Below are 27,500 nucleotides of genomic sequence, written 5' to 3'. Positions count from 1 at the left end.
CTGTGAGTATTTGATAATAACAATTATTATTTTATGGTGCTACTTTTTGTTAATACATTCTCATTGATTGATTACCAATATCTAATTATTTGATATTCTAAAAAAAATATGAATTTTAGTTTTATATAGATTAAGATAGATGTGGATTTTGGTGATTCCTCCTCATGTTCTTGACAGTTTAGCATTGTGTATTATTGGTTGTAAGTATTGGATATTTATTTGATTATCATCATACCAATTTTTATTTATTATCGTTGTTTAGTTACAAATATCGAGGGTAGTAGTATAACTACTCAATATTTGGAATAATATAATCTATATTTCAAAATAGATATTTGAGAATTCTTTTCCTCCGAAGTTTGGTAATTGTCCGTTTTATTAACTCTTTCCTTGCCGACCATTTTCAGTATTTTCCCCAAAATGGCAGGGTTACCCAGCAGAAAAATTGATTTTTAAAACTCAAACAATCTCTCTCTACAAAACAACTTTATGTTCTTATTAATTAAACAAAGATCATTGTGATGTACCAAATGAATCTGAATAAGAAAACATGTATGTTGTGTCGTAACAAATGTGACAATTTTGATGCAGGTGGTAAGGAGAGGGTTAAATGTCCACCATCGAATTACTGGTATTTTTTTCGAATTGTTCTATAACTTTTCAATTGTGTAAGCCTGATAATTTTGGTGATTTATTGATAAGAAGACGATTCAATGTGAAATACGAGACACTCTTGGACAATATCGAATACTAGCGATTACATGTCTAAAAATTATAATATTTTATGGTCTCAATCTTTAAATGGAAGAACTCTCAGTCTTTGACCAACGAAAAATAAGATATTTTTCAAGGAGTGAAAAATTAATGTGTTGCCCTTTACATTTCGTCCTTCACATTTATTGTGGATATTTATTGGGGTTTTTTCTTTTTTCTTTTTTTTTCTTTTTACTGCGATGTGATTTCTTTAAACGTGACCCTTCGTCTCAAAACGGTATTATGTCGGAATGAATAAGATGCTGTAAATTAAATTTATGGCCAGAAATACCAGACTTGCAATAAGTTTGTATAATTTATAGATGAGAATGAATATCGTGTCTTAGAATGCTAAATAGCAATAATTTCAATTTTTGATCAGTTTAGCTTTAATTTGACTTTTTAGTATATGGTTCATCCCGACATAATACCGTTTTGAGACGATTGGTCACATATTTGAATGGAAGAACTCTCAGTCTTTGACCAACGCAAAATATGATTTTTTTCAAGGAGTGAAAAATGTGTTTTCCTTTACATTTAGATAGTCCTACACATTTATTGTTGATATTTGGGGGGGGGGGGGGGGGGGGGGGTTGTTTTTTTTTTTTTTTTTTTTGTTTTTTTTTCACTGCGATGTGATTTCTTTAAATATCATTGGCCGTGTTTCAAAATTTGGAAAAAGAACTGAACAAGTGTGTACTATGAAAGGTGCCAGATAAAAAAGAAAGAAAATTACAAGAAAAAAAAACATCCCATTTATTTTTCATGTATTTTTCTTTCTTGCTTTGTCTGGGTACCTTTCATACACACTTGTTCAAGTTTTTTTTATCTTACACTAGTGCCTGCTCTGCTACTCCTTAATTTCTTAATTTGAAAGTACGGAAACTTCCTTGATATTATTTATGTCAGGAGTGTGGTTCTTACGTAACATCAAGTGTAAATGCTTCTGTGAATAATGTTGTGATTTAATCAGGGACTTTGTGTTAACCTTTTCAAAGCGGGGTTCGAATTTACTCTAATCTGACTTCATGTCTCATCAGTCCCTTTGAATGCCGAGTTGCTCGTGACGGATCCTCTCTTTCTGAAAGGCGCGATTATCGTCAAGGAAATGGAACATGTACGTGATCGAGGAGGAGGAGGAGGAGGAGGAGGGAGAGGAGGAGGAGGAGGAGGAGGAGGAGGAGGAGGAGGAGGAGGAGGAGGAGGAGGAGGAGGAGGAGGAGGATGAAGATATGATGTAGATAGTGCCTGATCAAAAGCAGTGATGAACTGAAATTTTGTACAAATAATATTAGGAAAGGGCGCCTATAAGTCTAAGTAGTCTGTACAAATGGGACATTAATTCCCATGTGAGAAACTGTAAAAGAGTTTGATAAAGCATTGCATAAGCTTATTGACTGTGGTAACACGTGCAAGCTGAAAATAAATTGCATAGTCATCTACCGAGTCAGAATAAGTCAGAATCTCAACACATTTTTTCACACAATACATAACACTTTCTTTATCAAGACATCAAAAACGAGCCAACCGAGGTGTACATATATGCAGGTCTGACATCCGAACATATTTATGGGCCTAGTTTAAGATTGTTGTAATGCACAATACATTGCGTCATTTAAAAAAAAAATATTTCCATTACAACAATGGGCCCATAAGGAATCGGGTTATCAAACCTACAAATAAGTGCACGTCGTAGCCAATCAAATGAAAACATGAATGAATGATTGAATTGATGAGTAAATTAAATTTAAATTTCCATAATAAAACCAAGCGCTTCAAAATAATCTCTTTACTCCAACATAACACCATATATGGAACCAAATTTTTATCTCTTACAAAGCATGTCATATTCAATAAAGACAAATACATTACGTTTTTCCAAGATGTTTCTACAACAGAGAGGACCTACAAAGTTTCTCTGTCGTCTATCTGGAATTTTGTAATGTATTTATGTCTTTATTGGGTTTTTTTTTTTTTTTTGGGGGGGGTTGTTTTTTTTTTTTTTTTTTTTGTTTTTTTTTTTTTTTGTTTTTTTGGGGGGGGGGGGAGGGGAGGTTTGTTTTTTGGCTGAAGAAGGAATTTGAGCCCAAAACGTTCCGTGTTGGGCATTTTTGTTCTTTTTTTGAAGCTGTTATATTCATTTTTGTTTAACTTGTTACAGTCCACAGCTTCTAGCAGCCTAGTATCACTTGGACTTTTTGTGTTTATTTCTCTGCAATTTCTTATTCCTCAGACTGACTTGTCCAGAGACGAGATCGAAGGTGAGCTGCTGTTCCTTCCACCTCCCACCGATTTGTGCATACGTCACTCCATCGTGTGGTTGCCTTGGGAAAAAAAAACCAAACCCGACCTCCCTTTTATTCAACCATAAAAATATACCACCTCTCCTTTCACCACAACCACTACTACCACCACCACCACCACCACCATCGCCTCCCATGTTGTTTGCAGTGTTTTTAACTCCCTCTTCTTTGCCCGGTACCTGTGTAACCTCCCTTGTGTACGTAAATATTATGTATGTGTATATTATTTGTTTGTTCTTTCGTAAAACCACCGTACGACGCGCACTTATTTGCAGGTCTGATAACCTAAATTGTTTTGGGCTCATTGGTATAATGGAAATATTATTCTAAAACCAACGCAAAATATTTGTCCATAACAACAATGTTAAATCAAGCCCATATTTGCTTTCGGTTATCAGACCTGCTAATATGTGCACGTCGACCATACCCATTTCACGTATATATATATATATATATATATATATATATATATATATATATATATATATATATATATATATATATATATATATATACAGTTGACTCTGCTTAAGTCAATGTCAAATTGCGACCTGGTACCATGACGTAATGAACCAAATAGAAATTAAATATTTAGTCAAAATGATGATGAGGGATATAAATAAATTTACATTCTTTGAAGTTTAATTTACAAAACTCGCCCCTTTTCAATAAATTCATAATTTATCTAAACTCAATTTGTAAATGTTAAATTTAAAATTGTATTTTAAGTATCTTGTTCACGCCGACAAAAATACTGTTTTGTGGCGGTTGCTCACAAATTAACAAACCAATAATTAGTGACACAAATATTTTTATACAATCAAAATAATCAACAGGCGATAACTTAAGATTTTAAAAAATCAAAATTAAGTGAAACGTATATAAATATAACAATTTGAAAATAGGCTTCAACAGCCGTGACGTCACTTCCCTCGTAATGATGCAACTTAGTTACCGGTTCTAAACTATCGGAACAATGGCAAACTCCCTTATGAAATACTTCTCCGACGAGCATAAAAGTGTATCCAGAGGAGAACAACATTATAAATCTGATCATATTTTGACTGTTATACCTTCTGATCACATGACGTGTGAAAAAATTCTAGCCAGCATGAAGAATAAAAAGTACCGATTTTCTTTGTTTAGAACCGAGCTGATCGTTGCTGGGCGGACGTGACATTAGACTATTGAATCCTATTCAGAGTCAACTGCTGTTGTTTCGTTTTTTTTCTTTCCTCTGTTCTATTCAATTTTTGTTCCCAATCGTTCTTTTTTTTTTTTAATTAAAAATTCGCTTGATCCTCCACACTGGATTAAAACAGGATTCCCCTTGTACAGAAGGAAATAATAATATTATTATAATATTTGCAAATCACGTGTGAAGTGTGCTTATTTATCATTGGTCAGTTGTGTATCACGTGACATGGTGGTGTTTATATTATCATGAACTAATCAGTTTTAGGATATTATTCAGTGCGGGATCAGTACGGACATCGTTTCTATTTCATCCAGAATATTTGGACGTCCACTTTTCTCTAGTTTGTTTAACCTCTGAAAATGCAACCAGTAACAAAACGAGTGAATCATTTTATAGCGTGAAAAATTGGAAAGCTTTCGCTACAGAAAAAGATACAAATTTGAAAAGCGATGAGGGATGCAGTGCCAGACAAAACAATGAAGAAGATATAAGATGATTAATTCATTCTCTCATAAAATATGAATTGTATTTGGAACACTTTTCTTGTGCAGTTTTCTTTCTGTTCTGTCTGACAATAAATCGTTAATCCTTTTATTTTTCAAATTCAATTTTGCATTACTACAGTGGAATCCTGCTAAAGCCAACACCACCGGACGGACAAGAAAGATAGGTTGACTTTAAGCAGAAGTTGACTTTATCCATTATCAATGGAACGCATAACAGAAAATTTCGGACCAACAAGAGGTGTTGAATTTAAGCAGAACTTGACTTTAAAAGTGTTGGCTTTATACGGATTCCACTGCATTAGATTCCATACTCATAATAGAAATATATGGACAAAACATTGATAGTTATTCCCGACTTCTCGGTCTCGGGAAACATATTAGATGTTTATTCCTGTAGTTTGTGAGATTTTGATGTGCGCGAATATTTAGAGTGCTGGTGGACTATTTTAGGTGCCTGAATTATCATATAATTCCATTTCTTACTTTGTCTACAATATTGTTGTTTTCGCAGCTGGTTCACTTCATTGCATCATCGGGACAAAATTTTGCCCTGACGATGCAGTGAAGTGAATTTGCTGAGGAAAACAACATCGTAGTAAGAGGTGAGAATACTATAAATATTCCGATAATATTTCTTTACCCAATTTGTATCAGAGTTAGAATATGCGGATTACAATAACGTCTGAATGGCCAGTAGATTTCGCTTACTTTTATTAATTTATTAATGGATTATAATTTTATCTATTTATTTATTTATTTATTTATTTATTTATTTATTCATTTATATTTTTGCATGCATCCGCTAGCAAAGTCTGCATACTTATTTTAATGTAGAGAATAATATTATTTTTAGTCTTTATAAGCTATTTCTCGGTACAGACAGAATTTGTATTTCTAATATTATTTCTCGCAATGCTTTAGTTAACTTCGAAATATTATTAGGCTTAGAAATCGTAGTGTAGAGGATAACCCTAAAAAAGAAATGAGTTTCTTATAACATATGAACTGTGAAGATTTTCTTTAATGTTTTGCCAGGTAAGAAACAATTTGAATGAATGCTTTTAATCTTCATCACTCAAAGCGTTTTGCGTGATAATTCTAGTTTTAGTTATTAATCACAAGTTTTAAAGAAAAAGCTACACCATTATAGGCTACTTACCATTAGTAAGATGGGTTTTTTTTTTTAACGAGAAATAATACTGCGTGCTCAGAAAAAAGAGCAAATATTGTTTGAAATGTTGGCCAGAAATTGGTCCTTCAATTATTGATCGATTTTAAACGACCCTCTTCTTGTAAAAAAATAATCTCAAATCTGGGATTCGTGGAAGTCCCAGGGTTGATCGTTTTTTGATAAGATGAGGGCCATTTTAATGGATCGTTATTTGAAGGATTAGTTTTCTGGCCTAAATATTTAATACTTGTTTGTTTCATAGTACAGTATCATACTAGATTGTCCTCAGTTTCCACGAGGTAGAAGTAGTAGGAGCGTATGTCTACACCTCCAAATTCATTTCGTCAACCCAGCTTCGAAAGTCGTCCTCCGCCCTAAGGACGGTTTCATAGCGGCCTTCAAATTTAGTTACTGGACAGTGGAGGACGATGTGATCGCTGGTCTCTGGGGCTGCCGGACATTTCCGGCAGGTATCATTGTTCCTAAGTTTCCATCTGCACATATTTGATGCAGTTCTGCCATGTCCAGTTAAGAGGCGATTTGAAGAAACCCAGTATTTCCTGGCGTTGTGGAATGCAGGCACTTTTTTAGTTGGATCTTTTATGATGTTTCCTCCTCTTGGTGTTTCCCTGTTCCACATTTCTCTCCAGTTTTCCTCCACACTGAAGTCTGCCATTTTTGTAGATGGAAAGGTCTTCTCGATTTGAGTCTTGTTATTGAAGGTGTCCCATTTATGATCATTTTTATGGGAGGTAAACAAATTCAAGACAAATTCAATGTTGTTTTAAAAGAGGACTTTTTCCCCAATAATCTCATTCATTATGGGAACTATGAAAAGTCTTTCATTTGGTTTCCGACATGACGTTCTCTCTCTAATAACTTTTCCGCCGGTGACGTCATAGACTATGGGTGACGTCCAAGCAAGGGACACTACTCTTCCGCTAATCTCATTCCCTATTTAAAATCTCTGTAATTAATTAGCATTTCCTAACAGAATGTGTAGAATTTAAATTTTGTATGATATAGAGACTTATAACATCAGCAATGCTTATCATAATTGTCATTATGGAATTCCCCCCCCCCCTTCTCAATACTAGTATGAGCTTAATTAATTATTAATTAAACATTGTTTTGCATTCTTATATAATTTTGATATAAGAACTGCTTTATAGCGAGAAATCAAATTGTCAGTAGATAGGATGTGCACTCATTTGCAGGTCTGATAACCCAATTCCTTATGGGCTCGTTCTTGTAATGGAAATCTCAAAAAAATAACGCAGAGTATATCATCCATTACAACAATGTTAAACTAGGCCCATAAGTGGGTTCGGATGTCAGACCTGCATATATGTACACGTCGGACGCAAGTCTATCGCGAAGTACTTTCGTCATATCTAGCAGACCCAGTTAAAACTACCATTGCCGGTGGGACTGGACAAATGGTTTTTAAAAGTTGGGACATCGAAAGCACCCGGGATCATTACTGGCCCCCTCTCATGTGGCGTAAGTTCTCTTCTCTTCCTTTGAAAAGTAGAAAACGGTAGGGGCTGTGATGGTGAAAAGTGTAAAGAAACAGTGAAAATGGAGAGGCTTCGTATGGGAACAATACAGACAGACAACGGACGTTTCGGGTACAAACCCTTCGTCATCACAACAATACACACATTATTTTATTTGTTTTCCACGTTAATGTGTGTATTGTTGTGCTGACGAAGGGTTTGTACCCGAAACGTCCATTGTCTGTCTGTATTGTTCCCATACGAAGCCTCTCCATTTTCACTCTTTCGTTAGACTTCTCTTCCTCTGTGCTTTTGGGATCTACACTGCCGTTGTTTAAAAAAAAAAAACCCAGTATTTGCATGTTAACCAAAAAGCACATACTGTGTTCTATAAAGAACCGGCAGTACTACCCCACCCCTTTCTAACTACACACATTGAGTGAGCTGCTGGACATGAGCCAAAAAACTAGACGCCCACATACCTTACAATAGATACCAGAGCGTCTTGGCATCGTCAGGCTGGCTCAGTGAACCCCCTTTCCGCAGGTAGATGGAGTAAAAGAATGCTTTCTGTTCTGTTCTAGTTTCCCTAGTAACCACGACAAATTAATTATTGATAATTAGGTACGTAGGCAGTCTTCAATGATGTATCTATGTCTGCTCAGACAAAATGAACGGGTTAATTAAAGGCTGCATTCATGCTGACGACATAATATTATATCAACTCACTCAATCCTAGAGATTTTTGCTACTTTTCAAAAATGGAAAATACTGTGTTAAAATGAGCATATGCATAGATATTTTGATTTACCTACAATTAACATGTAAAAAATTAAATACATTAGCTTTGATACTACACCTATAATTTGTCTCAGAAAAATGTAATAAATAGACATGGGATAAAAGTAACCCGGGTTAACTACGGATACAGTCGGTGTTAGGGTTGAGTGAGTTAACTAAGCCAAAGTGCAATAGGCAGGTTTCAATAAGAACTTAGATACGTAAGCGATGCCATTAATTTGATAAAAAAAAACTGAACAAGTGTGTATGAAAGGTGCCAGACTAAGCGAGAAAGAAAAATACAAGAAAAAATACCTTCCCAAAAAAACAGTCGACTTTGTATTTTTCTTTCTTGCTTTGTCTGGCATCTTTCCTACACAGTTGTTCAGTGGGTTTTTTTTTTATCTAACACCGGTTCCTGCTCCTTAATTCCTTAATTTGCCATTGATTTGATTTAGTGTTATTAGATGAATGAGTTTCACAGCGTAGGAAAAATAGAAGGCTGGGGTGGCGGGGGATGGGGGGGGGGGGGGTGAGAGAGACAAAATGGCAGATAAAGTGAGAGTCAGAGGGGTGAAAAGTAACTGGAGTGAGCTTATGTACGAGAGTAGGGCGGAGACTTTAGAGAAGAAAATGACAAGTCTAGAGGAGAGGGGAGAAAAAAAAGAAAAAGAAAAGAAAAGAAGTAACGAAAAGAGAGAGAGGGGGGAGGATAGGGATTAAAACTATTTTTAAGCATGTATGCCCAATGTTCTAAAAGCATGTGAACTAGCCTACTGTTTGTTTCTCACTGCATGCCTCTGTAAAACGAAATAGTGATTTCACCATTTTCTTAACCTTATCGAATCTTCACAGAGTTAAAAGATTGTATAAGATATATCAGATATATTTCTTTGCGGTTCTGTGGTCCTGAGGTATGACACCCGCCTTCGGACCGGAAGGTCCAGGGTTCGAATTCCACTCTGAGCGGTGCATAGTTGAGTCCTTGGAAAGGCTCTTTTACTCACATTCTCTCATCCTACTGAGCTGTACAATTTTTAAATATAACTCTGTGCATTCTATACTGTTGCTAGTTAAAGAAATAGAAGGACTAAGCCGATATGTTTGTGTGCATGCTGCTTTGAATGAATCAACACGGCGTAGTTTGTATACAAAGTCGTTTGTGTAGTTAAATTGTAAATGCAAGTCGCAAGTCTGCTTCAGGTAGCCCTGTAACTGTCTATTTTGCCATAAATAAACATGTGAAATTGAATGTAAGCTTCAATTTAATAAACGAAAACAGATAAAATGGACGTTTCGGGTTTCCCCTTTATCAACAAAACAAGATTAAGGAAACACTACAGACGAATGAGATAATGTGATAGTTGCGTTGTTCGCCCTGTGTTGTTGATAAAGGGGAAACTCGAAACGTCCATTGTATCTGTTTTCGTATATTAAATTGAAGCTAGTATTCAATTCCACATTTTTATTTATTTCTTCGAGCTTCGAGCTTCGAGCACCCCCATTTACATTACATAGTTCGCCATAAAGGAAGTCAATAGATAGTATGCGCTAGGCTAAGACACTCACAACATAGCCATCCGGAAGTATAACGGGCCAACACACAAAACCATGTTTAACCATGAACTTTTATAGTCTGGTTAATACAGTTCAGTGAGTATTACTCATAAACGCGGATGGCAAAAAAAAACAGTAACAAAGACCTGAGTGACGTCAACTTCGTTCTATCAATAGGGATAGTGATGACATCTTTTTTTTTAATTTGAAGAGAGTACTTGCATACACAACACACGCGATTCTTTCTTTCAATGATTGAGCATCCGCCATCTTTCTTGGTGACACAGATACAACGGAAGACGGGCTACACGGCAATTAAAACTCAAAATGAAAGTTGTGCATCACTGGAGGTGTGTTGCCGCGATTTGTAACTGAAAACACTCAGATATAGATAGTTCGAAGATGACGTCACTCAGGTCTTTGTTATTGTTTTTTGCCATCCGCGTTTGTGAGTTGTTCTCACTAAACTGTATTAACCAGACTATAAAAGTTCATGGTTACACATAGTTTTGTGTGTTGGTCCGTTATACTTCCGGATGGCAATGTTGTGAACTCCTTGGCCAAGCGCATTCTATCTGTAGCGGTCTATTATTGACTATTGACCGTTTTCTTGACCCATAAAGGTTTCATTTTATTTCTACATTTTGTATTGTTCCGCTGTTTGTCTGTTTGTTTAAAACGAATACCTAGCCGTTTACGCGTTGTCTCGGTCCGAAAAAAATTACAATATCGTCTAACAGGCGTCATGTCACGTCTTACATGTTAAGTGTTGCTGTTAGCCAGGGACCCCTTGTAAAGCGTTTTGAGCACGTTCAGTTGATATTGCGCTATGTAAAAGCTCAATTATTTTTTAATGACACATTATTATGTTATATGTATCTCGTGTTTTCCACCCCACAGAGATCCGTGATGTATTTGAGCTGTACGATTTCTGGGACGGCCGTGACGGAGAGGTCGATGCTTTCAAGACTGGTCACATGTTGTACTGCTTGGGTATGAACCCAACCCTTGAGACCATCGGCAAGCACGGAGGCACCGATAAGATGGGTCAGTAGTGTTATAATGGATTAATCGATAGAATGGACCGATCAATTGATCAATCAGTCAATGATTCAATCAACCAATCAATCAATGATTCAATCAATCAAGCAATCAATCAGTCAATGATTCAATTAGTCAATGATTCAATCAACCAATCAGTCAATCAGTCAATGATTCAATCAATCAATCAATCAATCAATCAATCAGTCAATGTTTCAATCAGTCAATGATTCAATCAATCAATCAATCAATCAGTCAATGATTCAATCAATCAATCAGCCAGTCAAAAAAAATTAAATCAATCAATATATTAATAGATTTGTAAAGAAAAGTGTAAAGTTTTTTTGACAATCAAAGATGGTTGTTATCGACACAAATACTATATTATTATTTCATGCGTTCCCATTGATTTCTTTTTATCATCTATTTATTAAGGATATTCTTATGATTAATCATTTATTTTGTTAAATAACAACAGAGTTTCTACAAATCATAGACGAAAGTTTGTATCAGTTTTTATAGACAAAAAAATAACGATAACTATTGAAATGTAAGCTCCGATTTATTAAACGAAGACAGATTATGTGTACGTTTCCCTCATTCGTCCTGAGTTTTTATTCATCGTGTTTTGTTGGTAAAGGGGAAACCCGAAACGTCCTCAGTATCTGTCTTCGTTCAATAAATTGAAGCTTACAGTTCAGTACTTATCTTTACTTTTTCCTTCAAGTTTCAAACAAAAACATTTTTAGCTTTTATAGAATGTTTTTTGAGTGTCCTGACTCTGCAATCTTTGCCATCATGCTTTTCATCTTTGTCGATAGATCCGTTGATCAATCAATCAATCAGTCAATAATTCAATCAATTAGTCAATAATCCAATCAATCGGTCAATATCTCAATCAATCAGTCGATACTCCAATCAATCAGTCAATATCTCAATCAATCAGTCAATAATCCAATCAATCAGTCGATAATCCAATGAATCAGTCAATATCTCAATCAATCAGTCAATAATCCAATCAATCAGTCAATAATCCAATCAATCAGTCAATAATCCAATCAATCAGTCAATAATCCAATCAATCAGTCAATATCTCAATCAATCAGTCAATAATCCAATCAATCAGTCAATAATTCAATCAATCAGTCAATAATTCAATCAATCAGTCAATAATTCAATCAATCAGTCAATAATTCAATCAATCAGTCAATAATCCAATCAATCAGTCAATAATCCTATCAATCAGTTAAAAATTCATCCATCAATCAATCCGTCAATTAATTAATCAGTCAATCGTTGAAGTTGGGACTTAAAATTAACCATATTATTATTTTCCTTTACGTTGATTCATTGCTACTGTAGGAGAGAAGGCCTACAAATTGGAAGAGTTCCTCCCTATCTACTCCGAGGTCGCCAAGGAGAAAGACACTGGTACCTTCGCCGACTTCCTCGAGGCCTTCAAAACATTCGACAGGTACGGAAATGATAAATTATGACAGCAAAGTCATCCATAATAGTCATGGAAGATGGTAGTCGGATGTTCCTTTGTGATTAAAATAAGCTAGTTTATTTTGTTTTGTTTTGTTTTTTAGTTGTTGTTTTGTTTTGTTTCGTTTTTATTTATTTTTTGTTTGTTCTTGTTTTGGTGTGTTTTGTTTTGTGTAGTTTTTGGGTTATTTTGTGGGGAGGACTGGTTCTTTTTCGTTTTGTTTTTGTTCGGGGTTGTTTTTGTTTTTGTTTTTTGTTTTTTGTTGTTGTTGTTCCGTTGTTGTTATTGAAAAAATATGAAAATGAAAAATTGAAATAGACGCGAAAAGCTTGAGAGCAGACACTAGTGGTAGATCTGAAAATGTGTGTGGGGAAAAGGTCTGAGGTTCGATCCCCATTTCAGGAGGAGGAGGAGGAGGAGGAGGAGGAGGAGGAGAAAAGAAAAAATGAAAAAGAAGAAGAGAGAAAAGAGGAGAGAAGAAGAAGAAGAAAGAAGAAGAAGAAGAAGAAGAAGAAAGAAGAAGAAGAAGAAGAAGAAGAAGAAAGAAGAAGAAGAAGAAGAAGAAGAAGAAGAAGAAGAAGAAGAAGAAGAAGAGAAGAAGAAGGAGAGGAGAGAGAAGGAGGAGGAAGAAGAGAAGAGAAGAAGAAGAAGAAGAAGAAGAAGAAGAAGAAGAAGAAGAAGAAAAAGAAGAAGAAGAAGAAGAAGAAGAAGAAGAGAGAAGAAGAAGAGAAGAGAGAGAGAAGAAGAAGAAGGAGAGGAGAGGAGAAGAAGAAGAAGAAGAAGAAGAAGAAAGAAGAAAGAAGAAAGAAGAAGATGAAGAAGAAGAGAAGAAGAAGAAGAAGAAGAAGAAGAAGAAGAAGAAGAGAAGAAGAAGAAGAAGAAGAAGAAGAAGAAGAAGAGAAGAAGAAGAAGAAGAAGAAGAAGAAGAAGAAGAAGAAGAAGAAGAAGAAGAAGAAGAAGAAGAAGAAGAAGAAGAAGAAGAAGAAGAAGAAGAAGAAGAAGAAGAAAATGAATAGATAAATGAACATTATCTATCAATCATTTGTTTTGAGGGGATTTTTCATTCAATATAGAGCGCAGATGGGATCTGTTACGAAATATCTTCCTTGCGCATCACTGTTGTGAAAAAGACATAGAACATAATATGACATTTGGAAGCATTAAATAAACTGCCAATGCGTCGGGGTGAACCATGTGTCAATAATTATTGGATTTAAAGTTAAAACGATAAGTCATAAATCGATGGTCGGCAAATCAAACCTCTGAAGTCTCTGATAAAATCAGAGGTCTGATTCGTCCAAAATTAAATAAAACATGATGCGCAAAACTCGTATATAGACTTCAGAGTTTTTGATTGTGAAAATCAAGACTTCAGATTTTTGATATGCCGACCATCAAAATATAGATAGTGTGCGCTTTGCTAAAAAAACTCACAACATTGCCATCCGGAAGTGTAACGACCACCAACACACAAAACTATATGTAGCCTTGAACGTTTATAGTCTGGTTAATACAGTTTAGTGAGAAGTACTCATAAACATGTATGGCAAACAAAAAACAAAAAAAAAAAATAAAAAAAAAAATAAAAAAAAAATAAACAACTACAAAGACCAGAGTGGCGTCATCGGTGTTCTATCTATACCATCAGTTTTTGAATAAAGTTACTATTTAATTTGTATGATGATTCCTATTCCCTATTGTTTCCTCCCCCATCACAGAGAAGGCCAGGGCTTCATCTCTGCCGCTGAAGTCAGACACGTATTGACCTGCTTGGGTAAGTCACATGACATGTGAAATAAATTTAAAAAACTGTTTAGCAACGTATACTTATTTCCAGGTCTGATAACGCAATTTTTTATTCATCGGGTTCAAAACATTATGGTTATTCAATGGTTATGATTTTACTCAGTAATGATAAGGTTTTCCAAGATTAGGTTTGGAATAATAATAAATGTTCATGCGGCTATGTATTCTAGTGGTATGGCACTCTTCTTCACGTTCTTTACTCACATTCTCACACCGTACTCGGGTGTAAAATGTTTACTTGACCGTTAACAGCGTTGTCTCTGTCGGAAAACAAATTGTAATATTATCGTCTAGTATGCGCCATGCCTCGTTCTACACGTTACGTTATTGCTGTTGGTCAGGACCCTTTGTAAAGCGCTTTGAGCACGTTTAGTGGATCTTCTTCTTCTTCTTCTTTTTCTTCTTCTTCTTCTTCTTCTTCTTCTTCTTCTTCTTCTTCTTCTTCTTCTTCTTCTTCTTCTTCTTCTTCTTCTTCTTCTTCTTCTTCAAGTACCAAGTCTGTGCCAGACATCGGTGATCATGGTACGCCATTCATCTCTCTGATCTGATAACCTCAAAAAAATTAATATTACTCTTCTCTTTCTTTTCACCCAGCTGTTCAAACCATTCAAATATGATTTTCTTGGTTTAGTGGACATTGCGCTATATAGAAGCTCAAGTGTTATTATATACAAGTATAAGTATTTCATTTATCACGAGTGGAGGAATTGAGTGTTGAACCGGGGAGGAAGAGTATATACAAACCTCCAAGTTGTCATGAAGATTTAGCCTTTTCGGTAGGCTAGATGCTTTCACAAGCTTAAAGGTTTGGTTCTATAGTCAGATTATCCCTACATTTTTCTTTTATTACAAGTTTGCTTGGGAGTGGGGGGTGGGGGGTGGAGGCGAAGTGGCTGAGTGGTTAAGGCATTGCACTGCGACCCGGAAGATCCCGGGGGTTCGAGCCCTGCTTCAGGCACTTTCGTTTTTTTCCTTGGGCAAGACTATTAACCCCCAATTTGCTCACTTTGGACGGCTTGGGTGATTCCTGTTGACATCAGACATCTTGTTTGATGAGTAATCTATATTCCTTCGTGGAATGCCTAGGCGGCGATATCTTATGATGTTGTGGCGGAAGGGTATAATATTTTTTTTTACATTACACAAGTTTGCTTATAATGTTTCACATTTGACCTCTCTAGGTGAGAAGTTGACCGACGGTGATGTAGATGACCTCATCAAGGCCACAGACACCAGGGAAGACTTGGAGGGTAACATCAAATTCGAAGGTGAGAGTTTTCATCTATAGAACGAATGAATGAAGTGCGTTTATGTGGTCTTGTGGTATGGCACTCGCTTTCGGATCAGAAGGTCCTTAGTCGCGAGCCTCGCTCGGCGCATAGTTGAGTCCTTAGAATAGGATATTTACTCATATTCTCTCACCGTACTCTGGTGTAAAATGAGTATGACACATCTGGCTGACAGAACGGGTGAGTGTGTTACTCAAACGCAAACCACCAATAAAACTAGTCCTTATTAGCCATGATGTTCACAGAGCCGGAGTTTATCTATCATGGTTTTTATAGCGTTAAACGGACAATATAAATCGTTGCTACCCTCTAGATAGGACACTAGTCCATAGTAAAATACTTTCCTCTAGATCTAACAGGTCCAGCAACCCAAATCCACTGCTCTGTGGTGGCCTGATGGAAAAGGTATTCCACATACACCAGGATGACATGAGTTCGATTCTGGTAGCAACTTCTATTTGACTTGAACAATAATCTCAGTTGCTGTTTGTCTTGATTGAAAGGTTGTTAATGTGATTAATATTCTCAAACTTATTCAATTGCTAGTATAGATTTTTTTTAAATTACTCTTTTATCATTGAAACCTATTTTTATATTAATTTTGCCACCAAATAATTCATAGAATTCCTCTTCCACTCAAATAAGAGAGGTAACTTAGTTACGACTGGCAACTGCAGAACTTTTATATGAGTTGCATCCCTTTGTTTATCTTTTTCGTATGATTTTCAGTCTCTTTAATTGTACGAGTTGACCAAAATACTTTCAAAACCAAAATCAGTGCGTCGAATTTTATTTATTTTAAACAAACTTTACGGTATGTTTTACCAAGTCATTCATTTGTTTCTTTTTAAAATTCTTTTCCACATAGATTTCATCCAGAAAGTGTTGAAGGGACCGTTCGAATAGACTCAGTGACACTTTTATCAAGAGAACAAAAATCACGTCATCTGTTGCCTTGCTGTTCCCCGACCTTTCACCTCTTAACAATTCCCCCGAAGAAAAATGTACTTATCTTATTTATTTATTTACAGGTCAGACTTAAAATCATTAAAATGCATAAACAACCTTGTTTTTCACTGCTCGTTGTATCGGTTTGAGTTTCTCGGATCCTTGGTGATGCTAGATTAAATCGAAAGAAATTGAGTTTCGTAGTTGTTTATTTTTTTTTTTTTAAAGGAAAATAAGGTAGCTGCGATTTGAAGCGGGTGTTTGACAGTGAAAAAATGTGATGTTTATTCTTCCCTCTGTATGTATTTGTTATATGTACAGTGAATGTCATTTTTTGGTCTCATCGTTTATACTAAAGGGAGAGTAAGCGAAAAAGGCAGTTAGTTTCTCTTATAAGTTTATTCAAGGGAGATAATCAGTAAACGATACACGAATACGAGTAAAGTTTCTGCGGTTGTTTCTCTTTGAATTGGGCTTTTGAAACCAAGACAGTGAATTATTCCTTGCGCGGCCGACTTCCCCCCTTTATGTTATAAAATCAACAATAACTCTTTACGATGTGAGAATAAATTTATTTATTTTTCACATCTTTTATTATTTTAAAAAAAAACAACATGTGTTTCTCCATGAACATGCGGATTTGAAGGTCATATATGATGCATTATGATACTAATAATATAATAACAATAGTAACAACAATAATAAATGACGTCACAGGGTAACGATATACACAAGATCTCTGTCATTGCTATGTGACTGTTTACACCATCTTGTTTTCATGAACTGGGATACTGCTTGATCATACGGGTCTCTATCACCTTGACCTAGAATGCCTCTCTATGCAACCTTTGACCGTGTGTTTTGGGTGAAATAAAATTTTGAAAAAACAAAACAAAACCCAAGTGATTTTTCTGATTTTTATTAGCTAGTTAGCTTCAAGGTTCTTGGGCGCCATATTTTATTTCGAGGGGGAGGGTGGGGGGGGGGGGCACAAATTTGTTGCAAGTACGATAACCCAGGTTGTTTTGTGCTCATTGTTGAAATGAAAGTACTCTCAAACCAATGCAAAATAGTTTTACGACAATGCTTAAAAACAGATCAGAACTGTGTTCGATCACCAGACTTGCAAATAAGGACACATCGGAGGATAGGAGGGGAGGGGAGGGGGGGGGGAGGAGGTACCAAATATGATTAAAATCATACTCAAGATAAATTATAGTAGACAATTAAAAATAATTTAAAAAAAAAAGATATCGTTGAAGTGAGAATGTTGCATAATATTTAATGAATGATTGAAGACAATGCTAGAATGAATCAGTCGATTGAAGAGTGCCACCCCCCCCCCCCCCCCCACCCCGGATGAAAAAAAAGACAGTTCCAGAAACCGTGGGATGTTGAGCTCTAAACTACCCTTAATTTCTCGTCCTGTTATGGGCTCATTGCGGCGTGCACTTATTTACAGGTCTGATAACCCAATTCCTTATGGGCTCATTGTTGTAATGGAAATCTCAGAAAATGACCCAAAATATTGTCCATTACAACGAAGTTAAACTAGGCCCATAATAAGTGGGTTCGGATGTCAGACCTGCATATATATAAACGTTGGCTCATTGTTGTAATGGAAATACTCTCAAACCACACTGTCCACTACAACAACGTTAAATCAAGCCCATTCTATAACTGAGCGTGGTGAGAGAATGTAAGTTATGGACCCTTTTTTTTACCAAACGACACAATTTTGCACCATCCAAAGTGGAACTCGAACCAGGGACCTACGAGTCCGAAGGCGATTGACATACCACAAGACCATAAGGACCGCAGAACCTGCCGACAACCGTTGGTGATCATGGTCTCCACAATTCTTTTTCTTGACTTGAACTCCAAACAAAATGTTAACATTTACAGTTTTTATCCAAAATATCTCAATGACAACAAAACTTATGGTATTGAAGGCTTATGTACGGTCAATATTATTATAAGGCTGTGAAATTTGGACAATTACAGAAGATATGAGAAAGAAACTGGAAGTGGCAGAGATGTGGTTTCTTAGAAGGATGTTAAGAATCTCATGGACGGACAGGAAAACTAATGAAGAAGTATTAGAGCAAGCTGAAACTAAAAGGTTACTAATTCGTACAATAAGAAAAAGACAAATGCAATTTTTAGGGCACCTAAATCGACATAAATGTATTGAACATCTTGCTCTCACAGGAAAGATAGAAGGTAAAAAGTGTAAAGGTAGACCGAGAAAAAGCATATTTGAATAGTTTGAACAGCTGGGTGACAAAGAAAGAAAAGAGTAATATTAGTTTTCTGAGGTTATCTGATCAGATAGATGAATGGCGTACCATGATCACCGATGTCTGGCACAAACTTGGTACTTCAAGAAGAAGATCCTTGTGACTGATGTATAAAATTATAATGATCTGATCCTTCTCCTGGTTCGCCAAAAAGAGGGCAAGGTACCACTACCAGATCGCTTGGGCGGACCATCACGGCCCGGCACTACACCCGTCCGGCGAGAATCCACGGTTTTTGCACCATTTTGTGTTTCATTCAATTTTGACATCATGAAATGGCTCGGACATGTAAAGATACGAGAGGGGGAGTACGTGGGAAGGAATGTATTGGACTTACAAACAGCGGGAAAGAGAAAAAAAGAGACGCCCAAAGACTAGATGGTGGGATACGGTAAAGGATGATATGAAAGAACTGGGCCTGGAGGAGGATGATGCGCTGAACCGAGATATATGGAGATGTGGCATTCATTATGGCAACCCTGCAAAATGCGGGATAAGCTGAATTTAGAAGAAGAAGTTTGTGGGTGTGATTGCGTGTCGTTCCAGTTTTCGAGTTCGGCAGTTATGCCTGCCAGGGCTAATTTATTAGCCTTTTGGCCGAGCGGCTCCGTCTCCGATCTGCTTTTCTGTTATGATCTGCTTCCTTAGCCTTTGGTCAACCAAGACCTACCCACAAGGCAGTGATGAACTAGGGATCCTTTTCTTTCGGGGTTTCCATCCCTTAGACGATTGTATTCCAATACTAACGAGCTCCATTTGCCCGATTTTGAAATTAGAGTTGTCTCCCTCCTAGATTGACTGCCTTCCAGGGCTCCCAAGCTGCATGTACCAGGGATAATGATCTGAGGGCCCAAAAGGCAAAATTTACGAAGTCTTTCCACGAGATCAATGTTACCGATTTCGGTTTGTTTGTTTTGTTTTGTTTGTTTTTTTTTGTTTTGTTTTTTGTTTGTTTGTTGTTTTTTTTTGGGGGGGGGGTTACCTTGAGCATTTATAAAGCGTAATATCCACTAAACGTGGTCAAAGCGCTTTACAAAGGGTCCCTGACCAGCAGCAACACGTAATATGTAGAACGAGACATGCTGACCAACAGCAACACGTAATCTGTAGAACGAGACATGAGGCCTGTTGGGCGATATAATATTTTTTTTTCCAACATAGAAAACGCTGTTAATGTTCAGGTACTCATTTTTTACACATGAGAGCAGCGAGAGATTGTGAGTAAAGATTCTTTTCCAATGAATCAACAATGCGTCTCACAGAGAGATAGTCGAATCCAGGACCCTCCGGTCCGAAGGCGAGTGTCATAACACAAGACTACATACAAAACCGCAAAAATAAATCTTATCTCATATCTAAGAGGGGGTCCCGAGAGCTCAGTTTATAGAGCACTCCTTCACACGCAAATTGACCAAGGTCGATTCCGGGTGCAGTTGAGATTCTTTTCTGACCCCCCCCCCCTTCCTGTCCACCCAGCAATGAATGGGCAGCTGAGTTTTTTTAGATTCGGCGGAAAGTACTTTGCGATAGACTAGCTTCCTATCCAAAGGATAGCAGCCAATTGTTATTGTCCGTTTCACGCTATAGAAACCAGGATAAACTCCTCACTCCATGGGCCCAATGGCTCTGAAGGCCTTTTTTCATATCTAAGAAAATTTAAGAAAACAAATTTGTAAATTTGAATAGAATATATCATTATAATTGACTACAACATAAGTATATGTTTGCGTATAGCATCACTAGCCGATCAGATAAAATACTTTATATCTGACCAGAATTTTAATAGAGACAAAGATATCATTTTTAATACCAAACCATTTGGTCACAAAATATCTAATAATCTTACTTGGAGGGGTGGAATAAACGAATTCTTTCATCTCTTTGTATTTATTAAACTCGTTATATTTTTATCGTGCAATAACACATAATCGTAAGCTCGTTGTGTTATTGGGCACGATAAAAATAACTCGTTTAATAAATACAAAGAGATGAAAGAATCGCATATTCTTTGTCATCTTTAACATCTAAGCATGCCATAACTAATGAGTTTTTAATTTTAAACATGCGCTTCAATTGATTGCGACTAAAATGCTCTTCAATAGCATTCTTTAAAAAAATGTGATCACTAAGGGTGGCAGTAGGCAGTAATAATTTTATGATAGAGCTCTTGCCTTATTATAAGCATAATGAAAAGGTTGTTGCTTGAAGCTAGAAGGGGAAAAAATAACGATACTTGTTGAATTGTAAGCTTCGATTTATTAGACGAAGACATATATACTTCGGACCTTTCAGGTTTCCCCCTTTTCAACAAAACACGATGAATAAATGAATCTATCCTATTTAGAAAGATTAAAGTATCTAAATTTGCCTTCACTAAAATATCGTAGATTAAGAGGTGATATAGAGTCGTGCATGGTTCTTACAATATAGATTATCATGATTTTTTAAAAAAACTATTAGCATGTTACAAACACTAAGGGAGATAAGTTTAAGATATTTGTTGAAAGATGTAATTCGTCTATTAGTAAAAATTATCTAATTCAAAGGACTGACAATTTGGAATAATTTAAAGTTTGAGACACAAAAAAAAATTCTTATTCAATTAATAATTTTATTTTAAGAATGCCATTGATAAAGATCTTACCAACAATATACCTATTTGATTTTAACGAATAATGTAACATGACATTGGATATTATTGTATTTTGTATAACAATTGTTTGAAACTCTCGAATATACAATTGGACATGCCAAATGAATATAAATAGAGTTAATTATAGGGAATGAGATTAGTGGAAGATTAGCGTCCCTTGATTTGACGTCACCTTACAGAGAGAACGTCAAAATGGTTTTGCGCATGTGTCTCTCTTTCGGTGAAGTGTCTTATGCCGCACAACCAACATGACGTTTTCTCTCTAATAACTTTTCTGCTCGTGACTTCCAATCAAGGGACGCTACTCTTCGCTAATCTCATTCCCTATACTGAATATGACACTTATTTATGTATTAGATATCAAATTCTCAATATTATCAATTAATTGACATTGAATAATATTAATATAATTGATAAATTATATATATACATAAAAGTTACACAGAGCATTTAAAGTTTTTTTTTAGAACCTATTCGCTCTTAAACGATACGATACGATACAATACGTTACGATTAAACCCTAAGGACGAATGGGATATGTGTGAACATATCTCATTCGTCCTTTGTGTTTTATTCATCATGTTTTGTTGATAAAGGGGAAACCCGAAACATCCACAGTATCTGTCTTCGTCTAATAAATTGAAGCTTACAATTCAACAATTATCGTTATTTATAAGAATATTAATATTATATTAACCTTCTGTTAAATAAGACCGTGGGTTAATGAGTAACAAAAAAAATATATGGAAAGGCAGTACATTTACATAATATAAAAGTATTGTATTTATTCATTTAATTACTTTAAACACCACAACAACAAAAACAATAACAACAACGGCGAATAAAACCAAAAACAAAAAAGCAAAAAACTAAAAAGCTATCTAACTCATAATGAATGGAAGCCGACGTATACTTATTTGCAGGTCTGACAACCCTAATTGTTATGGGCTTATGTTATATTGGAAATACTCTCAAACCAACACCAAAATATTTTACATTACAACAATGTTAAATCGGGCCCATAATTGCGTACGGCTATCAGACCTGCATATATTTGCACATCGACGGAAGTCAATGTCTACTTACTGGTATTTACAGGTTATAGAGCTTTTATATAGCGCGATATACACTAAACGTGCTCAATGAGCTTTACAAAGGGTCTCTGGCTGACAACAACAATAAAATATCCCATTAACTCTCTCCTTACCAGCCACTTTCCCCAAAACTTCATACCTAACTAACACAAAAATATGTTTTTTATCACTCAAACACAATAGCAGAAAGTTTCTGCGGTAAATAATTTCTGTAGCAAAACATGCTCTACAACACACTGTTCATTTTCTTTAAGTTTCATGATGTACAAGAGAAATTTGAATAAGAAAAATGTTGGTTGTATCGTAACGAATGTGACGATTTTCCTATCAGGGTTGCCAGATTAATTTCAGGCATTCTGCCAACTGGATTTCAAAAATCTGCCAAATACCACAAAAAATCTGCCAAACCGTACTATTTATAGTACCCCCTTTAAAAACTCATCAGTTTTGTTAAACAAAAAATTCTCAAGGCCGATGTCATAAATTTTTTTTTCATTTCCCAAGTTTAAAAAAAATCACTAATACATAAAAATTGCCATGGAAAACGTGGAGTAGACCTATACATTCATCCCTAGCCCTCGGAAAATAAAATCTGCCAAATATCTGCCAAACTGCCAAACCGATTTTACTCTGCCAGACAACTTAAAATTCTGCCAAAAAAAAAAGGACATTTGGCAGAAAATCTGCCAAATTGGCAACCCTGTTTCCTTTACTTTGTTAATACCGTAATCGTAATCATAGTCGATAATTCAACCTTGTTGGTTCTAATAAGATAGAGCCCTCCCCCCAATGAATAATAACGCGTAATGATATCAAGTTTACAATAGTTATTTATGAAGTCAGATTATCAAGAATTGAATATCAATAAGATGAGATTTTTATTTTTAAAGTAACATTTAAATACATTTTTGAAAATGTCTTGTATTCAGGGATAACGAAATCAGAATCGATTGAGGGGTAGAATAAAAGATTTCTTACACTCTTGCGTTTTGGAATTCGAACTTTGTTCTCAATGCGCAATCGCAAGCTCGTGCAGCGTTTGGGAACACGATGACGTGAGGAATCCCAAAAAGCAGGTCAAGTGTGTAAGAATATTATGTTATTGCTTTTATGATGAAGAAACTTTTTTTGAGCTTTTTTGAGATTTTATATAGCGCAATATCCACTAAACGTGCTCAAAGCGCTTTACAAGGGGTCCCTGGTCAACAGCAACATTGAACATTTAAGACGGTACAGGACGCCTATTAGGCGATATTACATTCTTTTTCGGACAGAGACAACGCTGTTAACGGCTAGGTATTCATTTTACACCCGAGTACGGTGAGAGAATGTGAGTAAAGAGCCTTCTCCAAGGACTCAACTATGCGCCGAGCGAGGCTCGAACCCAGGACCTTCCGATCCGAGAGCGAGTGTCATATCCGCACAAAATCAATCAAGCTGAGACAGACACCCACAGCAGAGGCAGTAAGACTGGATAAACCAACTGTAGCCACATTAAAACGTTAACTGCTATGAAGAGACTTGTTTCAACCTTGTACACGAATGCGTTGATCCCTTCCAAATGGTCGTAATTTTCCATTATGTAGAGACAGATACCATTATAAGGCACGACGGAAACGATGAATATCACACACGAAATGAAAAGAAGGCACTTGTACGTTTGGAGAGGATGTGATTTTTCTTCAGATCGTTCACTGTTACCCCTGGATTTCTCTGGCAACTCTGGTAAATCATAGATAGGCAAAGTATACGGACCTTGTCTTGAACTCGGAGTTCCCGTGTATTTAGAATAATATCCGGTGTTGGAGAAATTCAATGAAGACACCTCTCGCCCAGCCGTGGACCCGCCATGCTGTGTCCTAATGTCTTCAGAAGCGTAGATGTCACCTTGACTTTGGTACATTGGAAATTCATATCTCGTATCCGCGTCGGATTCCGCAAAACTTCCGGTTCGCCACGTCATTGTTAGCAGGCCTGAAATAATGATCATAGGAGTTAAAGAAAACGGTTGCCAACATGCCTTCGCGCGATTGCTAGTTCACAGCGTGACTTTTTAGTTCTATATATTTTTTATTAGTATTATGTGCAGATTTTTAACAAGTTTCTAATGTAAAACCCCACATACAAACTGTGGAGTGGTCCTCGACAATATTGCAGGTTTCCACAGGATGAAGAAGAAGAAGAAGAAGAAGAAGAAGAAGAAGAAGAAGAAGAAGAAGAAGAAGAAGAAGAAGAAGAAGAAGAAGAAGAAGAATTATAAATTGTGGCCCAATATCTCAAAAGATATTTTGTCGGGAAGAATAAGACACCAAAAAGAAGATTTAAGATTAAAGAGAAAAGAGATACAATTTTTTTAAGTTTTTGCAATGTGATAATTGTATTTTTTCCCCCTCATAATAACGTCTAGAAAGTAATCTCAAGTGTCATATTATTTGTGTCAATAAATTCAATTTACAGCATTTTATTTGAGACGGCAGATCATTATTTAAGTACTCAAAGTACAATGGAACATCGGTATAACAGTGATGATGGGACCAACCCAAAATCCCTTTTACAGCCGGGTACCTGTTTTACCTGGATTTCACTCTATATTTAAGGTGCTAATACTGTAAAACATAGCATTTCCAAACAACAAATCCGTTCAACTTCAGCCATGTATTCTTAGTAAACAAAACAGAATCAAGTTTACGGAAAGTACTTTGTCATGTATAAGTGTCTCGTAACAAGGGAGTACGAGAGGGGTTCAAGACAGACACAGTTTGATACCACTTTTCTTTTCTTTTTCTTTTTTTTTTTTTTTTTTTTTGGAGTAGTGGATAGCTCTGACAGATCGCAACGCTCTCTCCAGCCAGACGGAGTTGTCGTACCAGTAAGGTCACGGGGTCGAGCCCCCATAGCTGCGAAAAAAATGTTATTCTCTATTGTCTTCTGGCACTTTCCTCCTCACTTCATTTCATGTTAAGAATTTGTTATTAACTTAAAATCCACTTTTTTGGATCTGGTTCATCTCGATATAAAAGGACCTACCAGACTGAGACGGTGGGTCAGATTTGTCGTTTCTTCATCGAGGCCCTTCTCTAAACCATCCTATGCGTACAATTGGACACAATGTAGGGATCAAGTTTTTCCATGTTATATCTTTGCTATAGGGAATGAGATTAGCGGAAGAGTAGCGTCCCTTGATTGGACGTCACCTTACAGAGAGAACGTCAATTTGGTTTTGAAGTGTCTCAAGCCGCTTTCACCGGAAGCGAGGACGAGAGACGCATGCGCACAAAAAACATGACGTTCTCTCTCTAATAACTTTTCTGCCGGTGACGTCACAGACTATGGGTGACGTCCAATCAAGGGACACTACTCTTCCGCTAATCTCATTCCCTATATTCATAACCCTTATCGAGTCAGGTGTGAATGAGTACTAGGCTATAGGCAGTGGTGAATAGTTTAAGAGTGTTTGTACAAGAGTGTCTCTTGTTTATACAACAAGGCCATCTAACAGGCAACTGGTCTGTTATTGTTTGAAATGGAAATATGATGTATGGGTCTATATAGGCCTGCTGGGAGAATAAAGGAAACATCGTGAAGCGCATTGACCAAGGTAAACCCATGAAAATGCGCTATGCAAATGTTCATAATCATAATTTTATTTTATTATAATTTATAAAGATGGAGTCTAAAAACAAACCTGCAACGAGAACGACCACGGCAGGAAACACATTGCACATGATCATCCTGGCTTCTGTGTGGAACTTGCTCTGCTCAACTCTGCAATTGTTAGTCCAGTCAACGCTGCTCAACGTCAAGGGACATACGATTAACAGGGAGATCACCCAAGGAAAAACTCCGCATGCTACAGAAAAACAAACAGGTCGTTTGAATTGTCTATCTTGTCCTCTCGTGCTTAAAGTTGAGTCGACCTTGGACTGATAAATGACGTCAGCGGTTATGAGAACCAGTCCGCATGCGTAGAGAACAGGAAGGAACTCTTTTTCGAAGATGCCGGAAAGGCTTGTCGTCAAGCAGCTCAAATTGTTGTCTTGTTGCTCGAAAATGAGGAGGGCGTTTACTACGTCAGTGAAGAATGCAAGAATGAATCCGGCAAGCGCCAGAGAAATGCGAATGCTGCACGTTATCCCCCGGGTCGTGCCTGGGTTGTCGGGCATACCACATCTACGGCAACAGATCGTTTTAAACAACAATACTGCGTTCACCATTGCGGTCAGCGCCAGGAAGATGATGATGAGATATTTCTCAGATTTCAAGTAAGCGTTAATGTTTATGTTGAGTTCGGATATCTCGAAGTAAATGGCCATGGTGGGAATGTTATAGAAATGACAGATGTTTATAATAGAAATATAACTATTTAGCTCTCTCTCTCTCTCTCTCTCTCTCTCTCTCTCTCTCTCTCTCTCTGTGTGTGTGTGTGTGTGCGTTTGTGTGTCTCTGTCTCTGTCTGTCTCTCTTTCTCTCTCTCTCTCTCTCTCTCTCTCTCTCTCTCTGTGTGTGTGTGTGTGTGTGTGTGTGTGTGTGTTTCTCTCTGTCTCTCTTTGTGTCTTTCTGTATGTCTCAATGTATCTCTGTCTTTCTCTCTATCTCTCTCTCTCTCTCTCTCTCTATCTATCTATCTATCTATCTATCAATCTATCTATCTATCTTCATCTCTCTCGTTCTTTCTTTCTTTCTATTTTACTTTCTCTTTCTGTATCTCTTGGTCTTTCTCTGCCTCTCTGTCTATACTCTCTGCCACTCTTTGTCTCTATATCTTCTCCCTCCCTCCTTCTCTCTCTCACTCTCTCATTCTCTCTGTGTGTGTGTGTGTGTGTGTGTGTGTGTGTGCGTGCGTCTGTATGTGTAGGTGTGTTTATTTCCTTTCTAGTTATTGTTTTCTTTGTTCCTGTTGTCTATGGTGTTATTGTTATTGATTATTCTGATGTCGTTGCTGCTGTTGTTATTGTTGTTGCTGCTGTTGCTGTAGTTGTTGTTTATGATGAAGATAATCTTGTTGTGAATTCTCCATGGCCGACTGAACTTCCCATCTGGAATAATATTTTTTTTAAAAGATGCAAAATACGCTAGGCTTTAAAGATGGATATTCAAATATAACACAAGGCTC

General features: G+C 36.6%; 2 protein-coding genes across 3 annotated transcripts in view; one reads left to right on the top strand and one right to left on the bottom strand.

The window, feature by feature from the left end:
• The window catches only part of LOC144956151 (myosin essential light chain, striated adductor muscle-like), a 16,745-nt gene extending 184 nt beyond the window's left edge, over positions 1 to 16,561 (top strand). The window contains exons 1-7 of the mRNA XM_078886536.1: positions 1 to 2; positions 2,987 to 3,014; positions 10,668 to 10,814; positions 12,171 to 12,282; positions 14,016 to 14,071; positions 15,285 to 15,371; positions 16,261 to 16,561. The exon at positions 1 to 2 is cut by the window's left edge and continues 184 nt beyond it. Of these exons, the coding sequence (XP_078742662.1) occupies positions 1 to 2; positions 2,987 to 3,014; positions 10,668 to 10,814; positions 12,171 to 12,282; positions 14,016 to 14,071; positions 15,285 to 15,371; positions 16,261 to 16,298 (470 nt within the window). The 3' untranslated portion in view covers positions 16,299 to 16,561. The remainder of the gene's footprint in view (positions 3 to 2,986; positions 3,015 to 10,667; positions 10,815 to 12,170; positions 12,283 to 14,015; positions 14,072 to 15,284; positions 15,372 to 16,260) is intronic.
• Positions 16,562 to 22,052: 5,491 nt separating this feature from the next.
• The window catches only part of LOC144956150 (uncharacterized), a 9,528-nt gene continuing 4,080 nt past the window's right edge, over positions 22,053 to 27,500 (bottom strand). The window contains exons 2-3 of one of the 2 annotated variants that reach the window (XM_078886535.1): positions 26,073 to 27,423; positions 22,053 to 24,361 (exon numbers count right to left, since the gene is read on the bottom strand). In XM_078886535.1, the coding sequence (XP_078742661.1) occupies positions 23,820 to 24,361; positions 26,073 to 26,700 (1,170 nt within the window). In that variant the 5' untranslated portion in view covers positions 26,701 to 27,423 and the 3' untranslated portion in view covers positions 22,053 to 23,819. The remainder of the gene's footprint in view (positions 24,362 to 26,072; positions 27,424 to 27,500) is intronic. The other variant, XM_078886534.1, reaches the window with a different exon arrangement.

The sequence above is a fragment of the Berghia stephanieae genome, chromosome 10, assembly GCF_034508935.2.
Source record: "Berghia stephanieae isolate SIO BIC M18660-M18661 chromosome 10, UCSD_Bste_1.3, whole genome shotgun sequence".
Lineage (NCBI taxonomy): Eukaryota > Metazoa > Mollusca > Gastropoda > Nudibranchia > Aeolidiidae > Berghia > Berghia stephanieae.
This window is presented reverse-complemented; position numbering and strand designations above follow the sequence as displayed.